Source organism: Aotus nancymaae, unplaced genomic scaffold (assembly GCF_030222135.1).
Source record: "Aotus nancymaae isolate 86718 unplaced genomic scaffold, 86718_ANA_hifiasm-v0.15.2.pri h1tg000063l, whole genome shotgun sequence".
Taxonomy (NCBI): domain Eukaryota; kingdom Metazoa; phylum Chordata; class Mammalia; order Primates; family Aotidae; genus Aotus; species Aotus nancymaae.
The window spans coordinates 1,118,915-1,133,453 of record NW_026988477.1 but is presented as its reverse complement, the minus strand read 5'-3'; the positions used below and the strand labels follow the sequence as shown (position 1 = coordinate 1,133,453).

The 14,539-nt window shown below is 61.8% G+C and overlaps 1 protein-coding gene across 1 annotated transcript; it reads right to left on the bottom strand.

Moving 5' to 3' along the window:
• Positions 1–1,107: 1,107 nt before the first annotated feature.
• ENTPD2 (ectonucleoside triphosphate diphosphohydrolase 2) lies at positions 1,108–6,846 on the bottom strand. Its single transcript, XM_021671454.2, has 9 exons — positions 6,670–6,846; positions 5,113–5,230; positions 4,381–4,531; positions 4,092–4,251; positions 3,783–4,010; positions 3,167–3,421; positions 2,967–3,086; positions 2,070–2,204; positions 1,108–1,991 (listed from the first exon to the last, which is right to left on the bottom strand). Exons 1-9 carry the CDS (start codon positions 6,784–6,786, stop codon positions 1,788–1,790), a joined length of 1,488 nt encoding a protein of 495 aa, XP_021527129.2. The 5' UTR covers positions 6,787–6,846; the 3' UTR covers positions 1,108–1,787.
• Between the last annotated feature and the right edge of the window lie 7,693 nt (positions 6,847–14,539).

The following is a 14,539-nucleotide window of genomic DNA, read 5'->3' as shown; positions in this document are numbered from 1 at the left end:
GCATCTTTTTTTTTTTTCTTTTTTTTTTTTTGAGACGGCGTCTCTGTCGCCCAGGCTGGAGTGCAGTGGTCCCATCTTGGCTCACTGCAACCTCCGCCTCCCAGGTTCAAGTAATTCTCGTGCCTCAGCCTCCCGAGTAGCTGGGATTACAGGCACACACCACCACGCCCAACTAATTTTTGTATTTTTGGTGGAGACAGGGTTTCACCACATTGACTCAGCTGGTCTCGAACTCCTGGCCTCAGGTGATCCACCTACTTCAGCCTCCCAAAGTGCTGTATTACAGAAGTGAGCCACTGTGCCTGGCTGATCTCTGATGCCCCCCTTGCACCTCAGCTATTGCCTCCCAAGAACACGCCCACTCCATCCCACTGGAAAACTCCCTTGACTCAGTCATTCGGAGAACAAGAGTGAGCCCTCCAACCTGGGGTGTCTCCTTGGTCCTTCCAGTCTCAGAACTCCAAAGCTGGGGCTGGCTGCCCTCAGGTTTATCAAATGACTCAAAAAAAAAAAAAAAATTATGTCGGGGGAGGGGGGAGCAGAATAAGAACTACCACCCTCCCCACGAGAGCACTGAGCAGACAAAGGCAGTGTCTGAGCTCACTTCCCAGATAGGGGAGGGGCGAGTGGGCAAGACCAGGGCTTCCTGTCCTGGAGAAAACTGGCTTGGGGAGGGGCTGCGGATGCTTCTTGGGAGTGCAGGACACTCAGTCCCAGGGGAGGAGGGCAAGGTGCCCCGTGCCATCGCATGGCTCCACAGCCAGGTCCTGTGCAAGAGTCCTGCCTCTGTGGGAGGGGCTCAGGGTCCTTCCTGGTCCTGATCTCAGCTCCCTCTACGCCACCTCCTGATGAGGGCCTGCCCTCCCTCCAGTCTCTGCCAGCACTGACTGCCCCTGGTCCCTACCCTCACCCCAGGCCTGCTGGGCCAGGACCCAACCTCCAGGCTGGCCTAGGTCACCAGCGCAGATCTGGATGTGATGGTTTTGGGGAACTCTGCTGGCCAGCGAAGCCTTAACGGCCCAGGAACGCTCCCTTGGGCCAGCCCTCCTGCAGCTGCTCTAGGCCTCCACAGCACAGCAGGGGAACAGCCAGTGGCCCAGGCCTGGCTCCAGAGCGGAAGGCAGGAGGGAGAGCTGGTGTCCACCCTCTAGACGAGGGCAGGCCTGTGCACCAGCGCAGCGGGAAGTCGGGGCACAGACGGCAGCAAGGACGCCCTCCCCGCACACATGCTCCTTTCACTTCTCTGGGAAAAAACTTTTTATTAGAAAATTCTACAGGTAGGTGCTGGGCTGGCTGCCAGCCCGTGGGCTGTGACCCTCCCCACTGCAGACCCAGACTCCACAGAAGGAACCTCTGAGGGCCCTGATTCTCAGAACCAAGGCCCCACTCCCCAGAGACCCAGCCCTGAGGAAGAGGAGGAGGAGCATGGGGCCTGGAGTGACACCCGGGCTGAATCGGGCTGGAGGGGCTCTCTGCCCACCCAGACCCCTGTGGGTGTGGGCACCTGAGTCTCAATTCCCATTTCCCAGGCTGCCCTAGGGGCAGAGACACTGTGAGTGGGGTGGAGGGACGGAGAATAAGTGACGGAGGGAGGGGTGAGGGATAGAGGGTGAGGGAGGGGAGTGGGATGGGTGGGGGGAGGATGCAGGATACAGGGGTGAGTGGAGGGGTGGGGGTGGGAGGAGGGGTGGGTGGAGAGGTGGGGGTACAGGGGTGGGGGGAGGGGGCACAGGGGCTGGAGGGGTGGGGATACAGGGGAGGGATGGGGCAGCTGCCCTCGCTGGCCGCTAAATGGTGCTCGGCAGCTTAGCGGAGTGCACCTGCCGCAGCAGCAGGACAAGCGAAGCCGGGAGCGCGGAGGCGAAGATCAGCAGGAGGACGACCCAGGAGCTGAAATCTGTGCCCTTGCGCAGCCCCGGGGGGTCGGCGGGGATCAGGTTGGTCAGGTTCAGCATGTAGCCCAGCGCCCAGCCCACCGCCGTGTCCGCGGCCTGCGGTGAAGGGCGTGGCCTCAGCTCCCGCGAGGCCCCGCCCACGACTGGCCCCGCCCCACACCGCGCCCCGCCCACCTTCTTCTGGAAGGTCACGCCGCCGAAGGTGCGCTCGTCGAAGCCGTAGCCGCGACTCAGCAGCTGCTGCACGAACATGGCCCCGGCGCAGTAGTCGGCCAGGCGGGCCTGCTGGCCTGGCACTCGAGCCTGCAGCTGGGGCGTGGGCGGGACACCATCAGGCAGGCGACGAGCAGGAGCTCTCGGCCCCACGGGGAGAGGTGGCCGGCGTGCTGCATCCCTCCCCAGCTAGAGACCACCACCTAGGCTCCCACACGTGCGGCAAGACCGAGCCCAGTGGGCAACCCCGCAGGGCACCCTTCTGTCCCTCCGCAGCCAACTCCCCTGCCTGGAAGGCCAGTGACGGGGGACAGGGATGGCCGCCAGGGAGCAGGGGGCAGCAACACCTTGGTGTGTGGCCAGGGAAACAGGACGAACCCCAGGCCTGAGTCTGCTCCCTGGCTCACCACCCTTCCCCACCTCCCCCACCCTAGTCTGTCTGAGACTAGGCCCTGGGAGGACGGGATGGGGCCTCGCTCACCACCCCAGTCCTGGGACGACTGGCGCGTTTCTCTTGGAGTCTCCACTGGGCACACTCCCCGCGCCCAACCCCACTTCCGTCTTCCCTTGTGTGGCACCATGGAGGGACCAGCGGCAGAAACCACACACCTGGGCACTGAGCGGCCTCCCCTCTGCCCTCCAGGTCTGGGATGAGGGTCGGGCCTGGGGAAGCTTCTCCCGCCCGCCGTCTGGGTCTCAGCCTCCTGGCCACAGCCCCGCCACCTCTGGCGTTGGCATAATGCCTGCCACTGCCCTCCACTGCAGTGGGCGCTCCGAGAGGCTTGTGCACACAGGGCTGGGGAGGCATGCGGAGGCCGAGCCCTTCCGCGCGGCCCTGGAGGAGGGGAGGGGGCTCACCTGGGCCCAGGTCTGGTTGCAGATGTTCACCGAGGCTGCCTCCAGCTGCCGCAGAGTGGCCACAGGCAGCCCCATCGAAGTCCGCAAGAAATCCACAGTGTGGAAGAAGGCAGAGAAGGCCTGTAAGGCGGCACAGTCACACCGGGACCGGACCCAGCTGCTCAGGGCACCTGCCGCCACCCCTGTCTGCGCCTACTCACGATAAAATTTCCAGCCACCGGGGGCTGGAAGACCCCATTGAAGGAGCATCGGGAGAAGGGGCAGGAGGAGAAGCTGAAGAGCCCAGAAACCAGATCTCGGCAGAGGTGGGGGTCACTGCTCCCCGACAGGCTGACCCTGGCGCTGCTGTTGAAGGCCCGGGGCTGCTGGGCCGCGGTGCAGGGCGACTGGTACACATCCCCGAGCAGCACTTGGGTGGAGAAGCCCCTCGGCCAGCAGGGGTGGAAGCCGTGGGTCTGGGGGGATCGTCAGCGTGACCAGGTGGCCCCACTGCTACTCCAGAGGACCAGCCCCACGAACCTCCCCCAGGTCTCAGTCTGGCAGCCTCACTTGGGTGCCCAGGGGCAATCCATGGCTCCCCACTGCCTGCTTGACAGAGCCTAACTCCCCAACCAGGCTCCCTCTGAGAGCCGTCCCAGCCTTCCCTTCTCCAGGCCCAGCCCAGCCACCGAGCCTCTGCTCAGGCTCTGGCCCTCCCAACTGACTATCCAGCCAGTTACAGCCCAGCCTGGAGAAGCCCTCCGCAGCTCGGCGGCTGTCCAGGCTCTGCCGCGGGAGGGCACCGTGCAGTGCAGGCCAGCCAGGGTGGAGGGGCACCTGGAGGGCACTGGCCAGCAGCCTCCGGAGGACCTGGTCGCGGCCATAGCACAGGAAGCTGTGGGTGTAGACTCGGTAGTTCTGGCCATAGAGACGCAGCTGGACCTCGCTGGCTCTGTCCTCCGCTGGACCGGTCGTCTCAAAGGTGATCTGGGTGGAGGCACCCCCCAGGTCCATGGCCCCCAGCGTCCCCTTCCGTGGCCGGAACCACCGGCCCACCCAGCCGTACTGTGGAGAGGGGAGCGTGGGGTCACCCAGGTGCCAAGGGCACCCACGCCCCCTGGCTCTTCTGCTGGCTGCCAGGCCCACCTTGATGAAGTTCTCCAGCAGGTAGTTGGCAGTCACCCAGCCAAACACGCCCTCGTCCTGGCCAGAGAGGATGCGAGCACCACGGAAGTCAAAGGGGTACTGGGTCAGCCTGCGCGTCACTGCCGCGAGCACGCTGGCTGAGGCCTCTGGGTTGGTCAGGCTGCAAAACACAGAGAACTCCAAGAGGCCTCCTCCCCAGGTGGCCGTGAGCCTGCGGCAGGGGTGCTCGGGGTCCGCCCCGCAAGGGGAAGGGCTGTCAGGGGACAGGCCAGGGGACAGGCACACTCACTTGAGCAGGCGCATACCCGCTGTGGCTCCCAGGTAGAGGGGCGTGTCTGCATGTCTCTCTTTGGGCACATCCTGAAGCGCCTGTTCAAGGCATTCAACCAGACTCTGGCCGGCCCCAGGAGGGTTGTCTGCATAGCTGGAGATGCCCCCACCTAGAGAGAGGCAGAGAAATGAGCCCATGCCTCACAGGCAGCCCCTAGGTGGGCCACCGGCCAGGAGGGTAAGGGTGGGGGTGAGGGGGCTTGGGTTCTAGGCCAGGTGGCACACCTTCCCAGCTTAAGCCCCCAGAAAGGCCCAGCTTGGAGACAAAGGGGCCCAGGTGCCACCCAGAGACCGAGGCTGTGCCCGCTGAGTGGGTGTGGGTGCAGGTGCTACAACAAAGCCCTGGGCATTGTCGACCCAGGTCGGCCTCCTGGGGCCTGCCTGGGTGTGCCCACCAGGCCCCCAGACCTCCACCTGCTCCATCTGGGACACAGAGGCCAATATAGGGCCAGGCAAGGCCCAAACCTCCCACCTGCTGCCTCGGCTTCCTCTCCAGAATGCAAACCACTCCTACCCGATCCAGGCGCAAAGCGCCCAGCCTCTCTGTTTCCAGGGCTTCTGCCTGGAGTGAGCCCCACCCAGCACTAAGCAGAAGGCGCTAAGTGCTTGGACCTGCACTGGATAAGGCTGGAGGGGGCCCCAGGGACCCTGTGGTGAGTGGGTGTCCTGACTGGCGCGTGCCGGGCCTCACCTGGAACGTCGCAGGAGCTGTGCTGGCCCACGATGCCTGTGTCATTCTCCTTGTCTGCCGGCCACTTGTAGACAAACATGGACGTGTGTGAAGAGCCAGCGTCCAGGACGATGCCGTACTGGGGGAGGGGAGGGAGTCGGCCTGGGGTGTCCGGGGGTTCTGAAGGCCACACTGTTTGGTGCCTCCAGCTTGCCACTCCCCCCCAGTAATGTGCCAAGCCTCGTGCTGAAGCTCAGAGGGGACCATGACAGCCATGGCTGGAAGGAGAACAGGGCGGCAGGTGACTCTTCCCTCCTGACTGCCTGCAGCCAGCATGCCAGGCTCAGGGCAACAGCCTTCCTGGCAAGGGCAGACTGAGGGACTGAGCCAGGAACAAGGGCCTCCACGGACTCTTCCCTGGGGGCACAAGGAGGTCCCCACATTCGAGGGGAGGAAGCTCCGCTGCAGGAGGAACCCCTAGAGCCACTCTTCCTTCCTCCCCTCTCCTTCCTCCGCTCTCTTTTTCCTTCTCCTCTCACCACAGCCCAGCCTGAGGATGTGAGAAGCAGGGCCCCAGAGGAAGAAGGCCAAGCTGAGGCTGGCTGTGGGCCTCAGAGCAAGGCTATCCCTGTTGAAGACACGCTCTCCCTAGGCCTCCAAGTCAGGGCCAGAGAGAGAAGGTGGTCCTGCCTTGCTGGGGGCGCTGGGTGGGCCTTCCTGCAGACCTGGGCAGCATGAGCTTGTGACACCCCTTTCCAGCTCCTGCCCCAGCGTCCTGGATCCACCTGGAAAGCTGGGGACCAGCCTCCTAGGCCCGGGTGCCAATTCCAGCCTTCGAGAGGGCTGCACCAGTCCACACCAGTCCACCCAGACCAAGAGCCTCCCCAGAGCCCAGAGCGTCAACAGGCCAGCATGTCCACTGCCACCCGGCCGTGCTGCAGGGCCACAGAACTCTCAGCTTCCGACTACCCTTTGGATTTGGGGGGCTCGGCTCCACCTTACCCCCTTCAAGCCCAATAAAGGGTTAAAGTGGCCGTCAGGAGGGCCTGCTAGAGTGGAATCTGGGCTGGCCTGCTCCAACCCTTTGCGGACTGCCAGGGCTGCTCCAGTCAAGGCCTCCTCTCTGTCTGGGCCATCCTCGTGTCAGGAGGGGGCCCTGGGCTGAACACCGCGCACCCTCAGGGCGGCGGCCCAGGGTAGAAGTGGCTCGGGGTGCTCCTGGGGGCCCTCACAGGGCTGAGGGCGGCGTCCGGCAGCACGCAGGCGGCATCCCCGGGCTGCATCCTGCTAGCAGGGACACAGCACCTGGGCCGCATTGACGGGTTCGGCCGGCGCGGAATTCCCGGGACTTGGTCGTCCAGCACCTTGTCGCCGTGGAAGCGCCACCGCCGTCCGGCGTTCCCAGTCCGGGAACGCAGAGCGCGGAACCGGGGACCCCACCCAGCCCGCCAGGAGCAGATAGCGGTGGGGGTCTCGGGCTGAGCCTGCTCGGGCTCCCAGCCGCGCCCCCCCCGGCTCCCCGGCCCCCCGGCCCGGCCCGCTGCTCCCCGGACGTGCGCTGGGTGCCCGGGCGCGCACCTTGAGGGCGGGCGGCTCCCGGACGTCGCGGGTGGGGACGCACAGCAGCAGGAGCCCGGCGAGGCCCGCGGCGGCCAACAGCAGCGGCGGCAGCAGTGACAGCACCTTCCCGGCCATGGGCGCGCGGGAGGACGGCGCGTGGACACGGAGACCGAGGGGAACAGAAGCCGGAGGCGGCGGGGTCGCGGGACCGCGGGATTGGGGCCGCGGGGCGGGGGCGAGGGGCGGGGCGGGGGAAGGCCACGCCCACCTCCGGCCACGCCCACGGCGGCGGCTCCGCCCCTGCCCCCGGCTCCCGCGCTCCGGCCGCCGCAGGTGAGAGGCGCGCGCGGCTGAGTCCCCCGCGCCGCTCCCCGGCTCCCGGGTCCGTGGCCCACCTTCCCCCTTCCCGCCCGCTCTGCAAGGGGCTCCCCCGCGGAGGCAGGAGACCTGGCGTGGGGTGGGCGGGGCGACTGGGTCCGAGCGTCCTGCGCTGCGCACCGCGCCTGTTCCTGGCCTGGGAGGCCCGAGCGGCTGGCGGGAATGAGGCGGGAATGAGGCGCCGGCAGCCGCGGGAGCCAGGCGGGGCCCGGGCCGGGGCTCAGGAGGAAACGGAGGGCCAGCGCCTGCTGTGGGGCGAAGCCCCGAGCCCGACCCCCAGGGCCGGTAAGGGCCGAGCGGGCCTGCGGGAGCCCCTGAGCCAGCGCGGAGACTCAGCCCGCCCAGGCCGGACCCACGCTTGAGGCCCGAGCCAGATCCGCCTCACCTGGGCGCCGTGCTGAGGACGCAGCGGCGGGGAGCGCAGGGACGGCCCGGGGCACACCGAGCGACACCCAGAAGGAAGCAGCGCAGATGGGGCAAATGTCCCTTCCTCCCGGCCCAGGGCCTCCCGGTGCCTGCTGTCCCGAGGCCCGCAGAGGCTTCCCCAGGACGGGAGCCGGAGGGGCCTCTCCACAGCCCGGAAGACAAGAAAGAGGGACCCCAGGCCAGCAGGGTTGGGGTGCGGGGCAGCAACAGGCTTCTGGGTACTGCTGGGGCAGGTGAAGCGCAGCTGGCCCTAGACCCGAGCCCTGCCCCTCCGCCCCGGGACACGGCTGGCCTTTCGGCTCTGCCTCCACAGGCCCTGCATCCCAGCCCGGCCAGGGGGCAACCCCTTCGCGCCTGCTGCAAAGTGGAAATTCCTGTCCCAATAATTCCAGTCACACAGCGTCAGGGGCCACGAGGCCAGACCACCAGGGAGTTCGGGCTGCTGGGGCTCACAGGGCAGCCTCCTGGGACAGGGTCCAGACCATGCCCGCCTTCTGGAACAGGCAGTGACAATTGTGCTGCGATTGCCACTGGGGGTGAGGATCTGGCGTCACGGGCCCAGCAAAGGCGTCTTTCTTCTAGCTCAGGATCCCAAAGGGAGGGGTGGGAGCCCTGGCAGGCAGCTTCACTGCCTCCCAGCCTCATAGCCCAGCCTGGCGGGGCCCAGCAGACAGTCTCCGGGTGTGGCTGATGCTGGGCTCCAGGCCTCAGGCCCTGTTTTCCCACGCTGACCCCAGGCCTTTCTTCTACCCTGAAAGCCCAGAGGAGAGAGAGGCCCGCACAGTGCACATCATGCCTGAAAAGGGAGGAACAAAAGCAGCCCAGAGGCAGGGGCTGCGGCCCCCCACTGGCCTGCCGGTGCCCCTGGCGCCCCCACGCCCTGCCAGGCCCAGCGGGGCTTCCTGGTGTTCTGGACTGTCTTTCATGGACAAAAAGCCCAGGCCAGGGAGCAGGAGCCCTGCCAGGCCTGAGAGAATGGGGAGGGAGAGGGAGGTCTGGACTCTGCCCTGGGGAGACAGGCTGGTGGCTGAGTGCCCAGCTTTGCCTGTGGAGGGAGAGAGGCAGGGAGCCCAGAGGGGCCAGGACAGAGGAAGAGGCTGAGCTCTCTCAGAGTGAGGGCGGTGGAACACCCCTTCCTGGCATGGACTCAGGGCCCCTGGAAGGCAGACCTGGGGTAGCGTCAGAGAGAAGCTGGCAGGAGCAAAAGGGGTGGAGGGGGCTCTGGGTGGGGCAGCCCCCAGCCTCTGGGACCCTCTCAGGGGCGGGGGCTCCAGATGTCCTGCACATGGCCTGGCCCAGGCTGCGCTGGAAAAATGTGGATGCAGAGAGGTTCGGGGAGAACCCGCAGGAGGGTCCTGAGAGCCTCCCTCCCACACAGGGCTCAGACCTCCCAGGGCCTTCACCGAGGCCTGCTGAGATCTTGTGCTGTGTGGATCGTGCCTGTAATCCTGGATGGAAGCAGCACAGATGGTTCCTTTGGGAGGCCAAGGCGAGGTCGGGAGTTCAAGACCAGCCTGGCAAACATGGTGAAACCCCATCTCTACTAAAAATACAAAAATTAGCCAGGAGTGGTGACAAGCACCTGTAATCCCAGCTACTCGGGAGGCTGAGGCAGGAGAATCCCTTGAACCCAGGAGGCGGAGGTTGCAGTGAGCCAGGAGGTCACTGCACTCCAGCCTGGGCGACAGAGCGAGACTCCGTCTCAAAAGAAGTTTGCGCTGTGGCCGAAACACCTTAATTGTGAAAGGCCTTTCACTCATTGCTCCCTTTTCCATGTGCTCATTAAGTCATTCAACAAACGCTTGCTGAGTACCTCCTGAGGGCCGAAAGCCACACCAGCCTCCATGAACACACAGCCCTGTGGGGAGGGCACCCACTGGCCTGGTGAGAGCAGACTTTGCAGAGGCCCCCGAGAGGTGGGGGAGCCCGTGCTGTCCTGTCGGAGGTGGGAGACACACAGAATGGGCGGCAGGACCCCGTCTGGTCGCTGAGGTGCTGGACGTGCGGTTCTGGGACTCGCTTCTTTCATCACCTTCCGCGTTTGGGGTTCCGTCCTGTGAGTGAGAACGCGCGGGTGGCGTGTCGCTGCAGCTACCGAACAGTCTGCTTTCGGCTGTGCCGAGATTGCCGCTCTGCACACGCGCACTCTTTTTTTTTTAAACGGAGTCTCTCTCCGTCGCTCAGGCTGGAGTTCAGTGGCTCGATCCTGGCTCACTGCAACCTCCGCCTCCTGGGTTCAAGTGATTCTCCTGCCTCAGCCTTCCAAGTAGCTCAGATTACAGAGAGGTTTGGGGCGAACCCCTGGGGGGGTCCTCAGAGCCTCAGCACAGCCCACAACCACGCCTGACTAATTTTGTATTTTTAGTAGAGACGAGGTTTCACCATGTTGGCCAGGCCGGTGTCAAACTCCTGACCTCAGGTGACGCCTCGGCCTGCCAAAGTGCTGGGATTCCAGGCGTGAGCCCCGGCGCCCGGCCACACACGTGCAGTCTTGTGAGCACTTCTTTGTCCCGGCACGGAGTTGCTGGTTGTAATTCGAGTGTGTGTTCAGCTTCTCCAGCACGTGGCCAGGAGCCTTCCTGAACGGCGGCTCCAGCTGCGCCGTGAGCGTGAGGGGTTCGGCCGCTCCACACCTTCAACAGCATCTGCTGTCGTGCAGCGTTGGGATTTCGGGGAAGCTGCTGAGGGCGAAACGGCGTCTCGTTGCGACTTTAATGTGCGTTTCCCCCGTTCCCAAAGAGAGGGCGCGTCTCTGGCGAAGCCACGCTCCGCGGCTCCCATCCGCCGGCTGGGACGCTCGCCTTGCTCCTGCCGACTTGCAGACGCCCTTGTGTCCCGAACGCGGTCCTGCGGCCGTTAAATCGTGAAAGTTCTCCGTGCTCCTCCGGCGTCACGTCTGAGTCATCTGCGATGAGATCATCAAGGTGTTCTCCCCTCGTGCTTCCTGAAGGCTGTCTGGTTTTGCTGATCACAGCTTCGATCCTCCTGGAGGTGGTGTTTGCGTGCAGGATGGGAGGAGAGGCTCCGGCTCAGCTCTTCCCATGTGCGGAACCAGCTGTCCCAGTGCCACTTCTCACGTGGCCCCCCGTGCAGCGTCTGCGCAGCCTCCTACCCCACCCGGGCCGGCTGCAGCACAGGGCTCTGTCTGGGGTCTCTCTTCATTAGCTGAGCACCCTCTGCCGCTCAGGCCTCCTCCCCAGGGCCTTCGAGTGCAGCTTGACCTCCGGGAAGAGGGACCGCGCCTTCAGTCCATTCCGCCACGGGGCTGTTCTCTGTCCTTTGCTTGACCATGGAAATTTTATTTCATTTTTATTTATCTTTGGAGACGGATTCTCGCTCTATTGCCCAGGCTGGAGTGCAGTGGTGTGATCTCGGCTCACTGCAACCTCTGCCTTCCAGATTCAAGCAATTCTCCTGCCTCAGCCTGCCAAGTAGCTGGGACTACAGGCGCACGCCACCACACCCGGTTAATTTTTGTATTTTTAGTAGAGATGGTTTTGCCATATTAGTCAGGCTGGTCTTGAACCCCTGACCTCAGGTTATCCACCCACCCGCCTCAGCCTCCCAAAGCGCCGGGATTCCAGGCATGAGCCACTGTGCCCGGCCTCGTGGAAATTTTAGAACCAGCTTCTCCCATCTCCTTTTATTTTCCTTTATTTTATTTATTTATTTATTTTGAGACAGACTCTTACTCTGTTGCCCAGACTGGAGTGCAGTGGCACAGTCTCGGCTCACTGCAACCTCTGCCTCCTGGGTTCAAGTGATTCTCCTGTCTCAGCCTCTTGAGTAGCTGGGACTACAGGCGTGAGCCACCACACCCAGCTAATTTTTGTATTTTTAGTAGAGGTGGAGTTTCGCCATGTTGGCCAGGCTGGTCTCGAACTCCTGACCTCAAGTGATCCGCCTGCCTTGGCCTCCTGAAGTGCTGGGATGACAGGTGTGAGCCACCAAACCCAGCCCCCTGTCTCCTTTTATTAGAGACGGGGGCCTCACTGTGTTGCCCAGGCTGGTCTTGAATTCCTAGCTTCAAGCAACCCTCCTGCCTCAGCCTCCTGAGTAGCTGGGAACTGATCTTTATGGTTTATTTGAATAAACACTGAAATTGATCCTCCTAGTCTTAAGATCTGAGAAAGAGACATTTGTCCTATTTGAGTTCCTTTCTCAGGAAACCGACCATCAGGGCTCGCAGATAGAACGGAAGAGCTAAAACTCACCCGTCACAGTATCCGGACAATGAGAAGCCAGGCCCCCCGCCCCCCCAACCCCCTGTCAAGATTGCCTGACCGGCCACCAGCTTCCTGTTGGGCAGCTCCGTCCTCAGCTCCTGTGTTCTCACACCTAGTTACATTGCTTCCCCGCTCTGCAAACCCCTGATTTTAGTCAGTCAGGGAGACGCATTTGAGACTGAGCTCCCATCTGCTTGGCTGCAGCGGGATGAAAGCTTTCTCCCTGTCACTTCTCCTTGTCTAGCGATTGGCTTTCTGTGCAGCGAGCAGCAGGACCTGGACTGAACCCCTGGCGTGTTGGTAACGATCTCCCCCTCCCTGCACCCCCGGCCTCTTCCCTGTAAGTAGGTGACAGGTCTTTGGAGTCCTTGTTTTAGCGACAGGGTCTTGCTCTGTTGCCCAGCCTGGACTGCAGTGGTGTGATCATAGCTCCTCCCTCTCTCTGTGCTATGCTCTGGATGATAGCTTCCTAAACTCTCTCTTTTTTTTTTTTATGAAGATGGGGGTTTCAGCATGATGGCCAGGCTAGTCTTGAACTCCTGACCTCAGGTGATCCGCCCACCCAACCAGCTCCCAAAGTGCTGGGATTACAGGCGTGAGCCACCACGCCCGGCCTCCTAAACTCTTTCAATTCTTTCTTTTTTTTTTTTTTTTAAGAGATGGGGTCTTGCTTTGTCACCCAGGCTGGCTGGAGTGCAGTGGCACAATCACAGCTCACTGCAGCAGCCTCCTGGGCTCATGTGATGCCCCCCAGGGGCTGGGACCACAGGTGCACCAGTGTGGGAAGAAAGTCGCCCAGGTGCCAAGGCAAGAGACCGAAGGCACAGTCTGCCCCAGAATAATAAATAACTGATGACTTACTTTTAGCAACGATACCAAATATGTTTAGAAACAATCATAATCAATTACATAATCAATCTTATTAAATCATTCTTTATTATTAATCTTTGCTGTAGTATTATAGCATGAAGACATTCCAGTCTTACAGTATAGAAACAACCAGGTGAAATAGAATCAGGAACCGAACGGACATCGTGAGGAGTGATCAGGAGACAAGAGTGAGAGCCTTGCGGTAACGCCAGTGCCTGGGGAGGTGCCCGTTCCTTAGCAGGCAGGCCTTGGGGTAACACCAGCGCCTGGGGAGGTGCCCGTTCCTTAGCAGGCCGTGAAGGGGAGTTTCCCTTTCACTGAGGGAGTTCAGAGAACATTCTGCTCTACTCGGCTCTTGAGGAAGGCCTGACACTAGCCAGGCCGGCCGCAGACGTCCAGGGGCTTAAACGCCTCTCCGTGGTGCTGTGCTCCGACGGTCACCATCCTCGTCCACTTTCGGGTTCCGCTTTCCCACCTGGCTCTCCTTTTAAGTTCTTAGAAGTGGTGAGAAGTAAGAGTAGGGGAATCCCGAAAGCCTTTAACCTTTCTGATGAGTGCGTAGGAAAATGCTGACGTGTGTGCCGCTCTCCCGGGCAGCGGCCACCTGAGAGGGGCCCCTGGACTGTCAGCACGTGATTTACGTGAGCCTGTCAATCACATCAGATGACTCACTCTCCGGCCTGCCCCCCTGCCTGGTATACAATAAATATCAGCGCGTCCTGGCGTTCGGGGCCACTGCCGGACTCCGCCCCTTGGTGGCAGTGGTCCCCGGACCCAGCTGAATTCTTCTCTTATCTCTGTGTCTGTCTTTCCTGTGATCTATCGTGTCTGCACACAAAAGAGCACCCACTAGACCCTGTGGGACTGGACCCTGCACACCAATTCCGCTGACTTTTTTTTTTTTTTTGTAAAAGACAGGGTCTTGCCACATTGCCCAGCTGGTCACAAACTCCTGGGCTCAAGCCATCCTCCCACCTCAGCCTCCCAAAGTGCTGGGATTACAGGCGTGAGCCATTGCACCTGGCTTTTTTTTCCTTTTTTTGAGATAGTCTCACTCTGTCACCCAGGCTGAACTGCAGTGGTGGGATCGTGGCTCACCACAACCTCTGCCTCCCGGGTTCAAGCAATTCTCCTGCCTCCCGGGTTCAAGCAATTCTGCCTCAGCCTCCCCAGTAGTTGGGATTATAGGTGCCCAACACCACACCCCGCTAATTTTTTTATTTTAGTACAGACGAGGTTTCACCAGGTTGGCCAGGCTGGTCTCGATCTCCTGACCTTGTGATCCGCCCACCTCAGCCTCCCAGTGTTGGGATTACAGGCTTGAGCTGCCACACCCAGCAAGAGCATGCTTTTTATGGAGTAAGAAACTATAAATGCCATTCCTTGTTCGTATTTCCAGAAACCTCTTTTATTTCCATAGATATATAAAACACTGTGCTTTACATTCTCAGATGTTCCAGTATCTGTGTCTAGAGTCTGTCGTTTCTGCTGGGCTTCAGTGTACTGTTTCCTTGAAGTGTTTATGAATTTTGAAAACTGGCTATCTCATTTTCTTTTCTTTTTTTTGTACGGATGGGGTCTCTCACTATGTTGCCCAGGCTGGTCTCGAACTCCTGGTCCCAAGTGCCGGAATTCCAGGCGTGAGCCACCATGCCCGGCCGAGATGTCCCTTTTCCGTGGAACTTGGCCAACACGAAATCCTGAGGCCTGGTGTGGTTGTGTTCCTCCGGGGCAGATTCTCAACCAGGGCACTTCTGCCCCCAGGGACACATTTTGACATCCTGAGACGTTTGTGGGTGACACAACTGTGTGTGCACACGCATGGATGATCCTGTGCGTGTTACTGGCACCTCGTGGATACAGGTCAGGGATGCTGCTCACATCCTGGACGGAGACTGACTCACCAGCGTCACCAGGGTGGGCTTCAGGCAGGGTCTGCGTGTGCCTCTGCCAGCCACCTGGACCCTGCCAGCGGGGGCCACTTTACC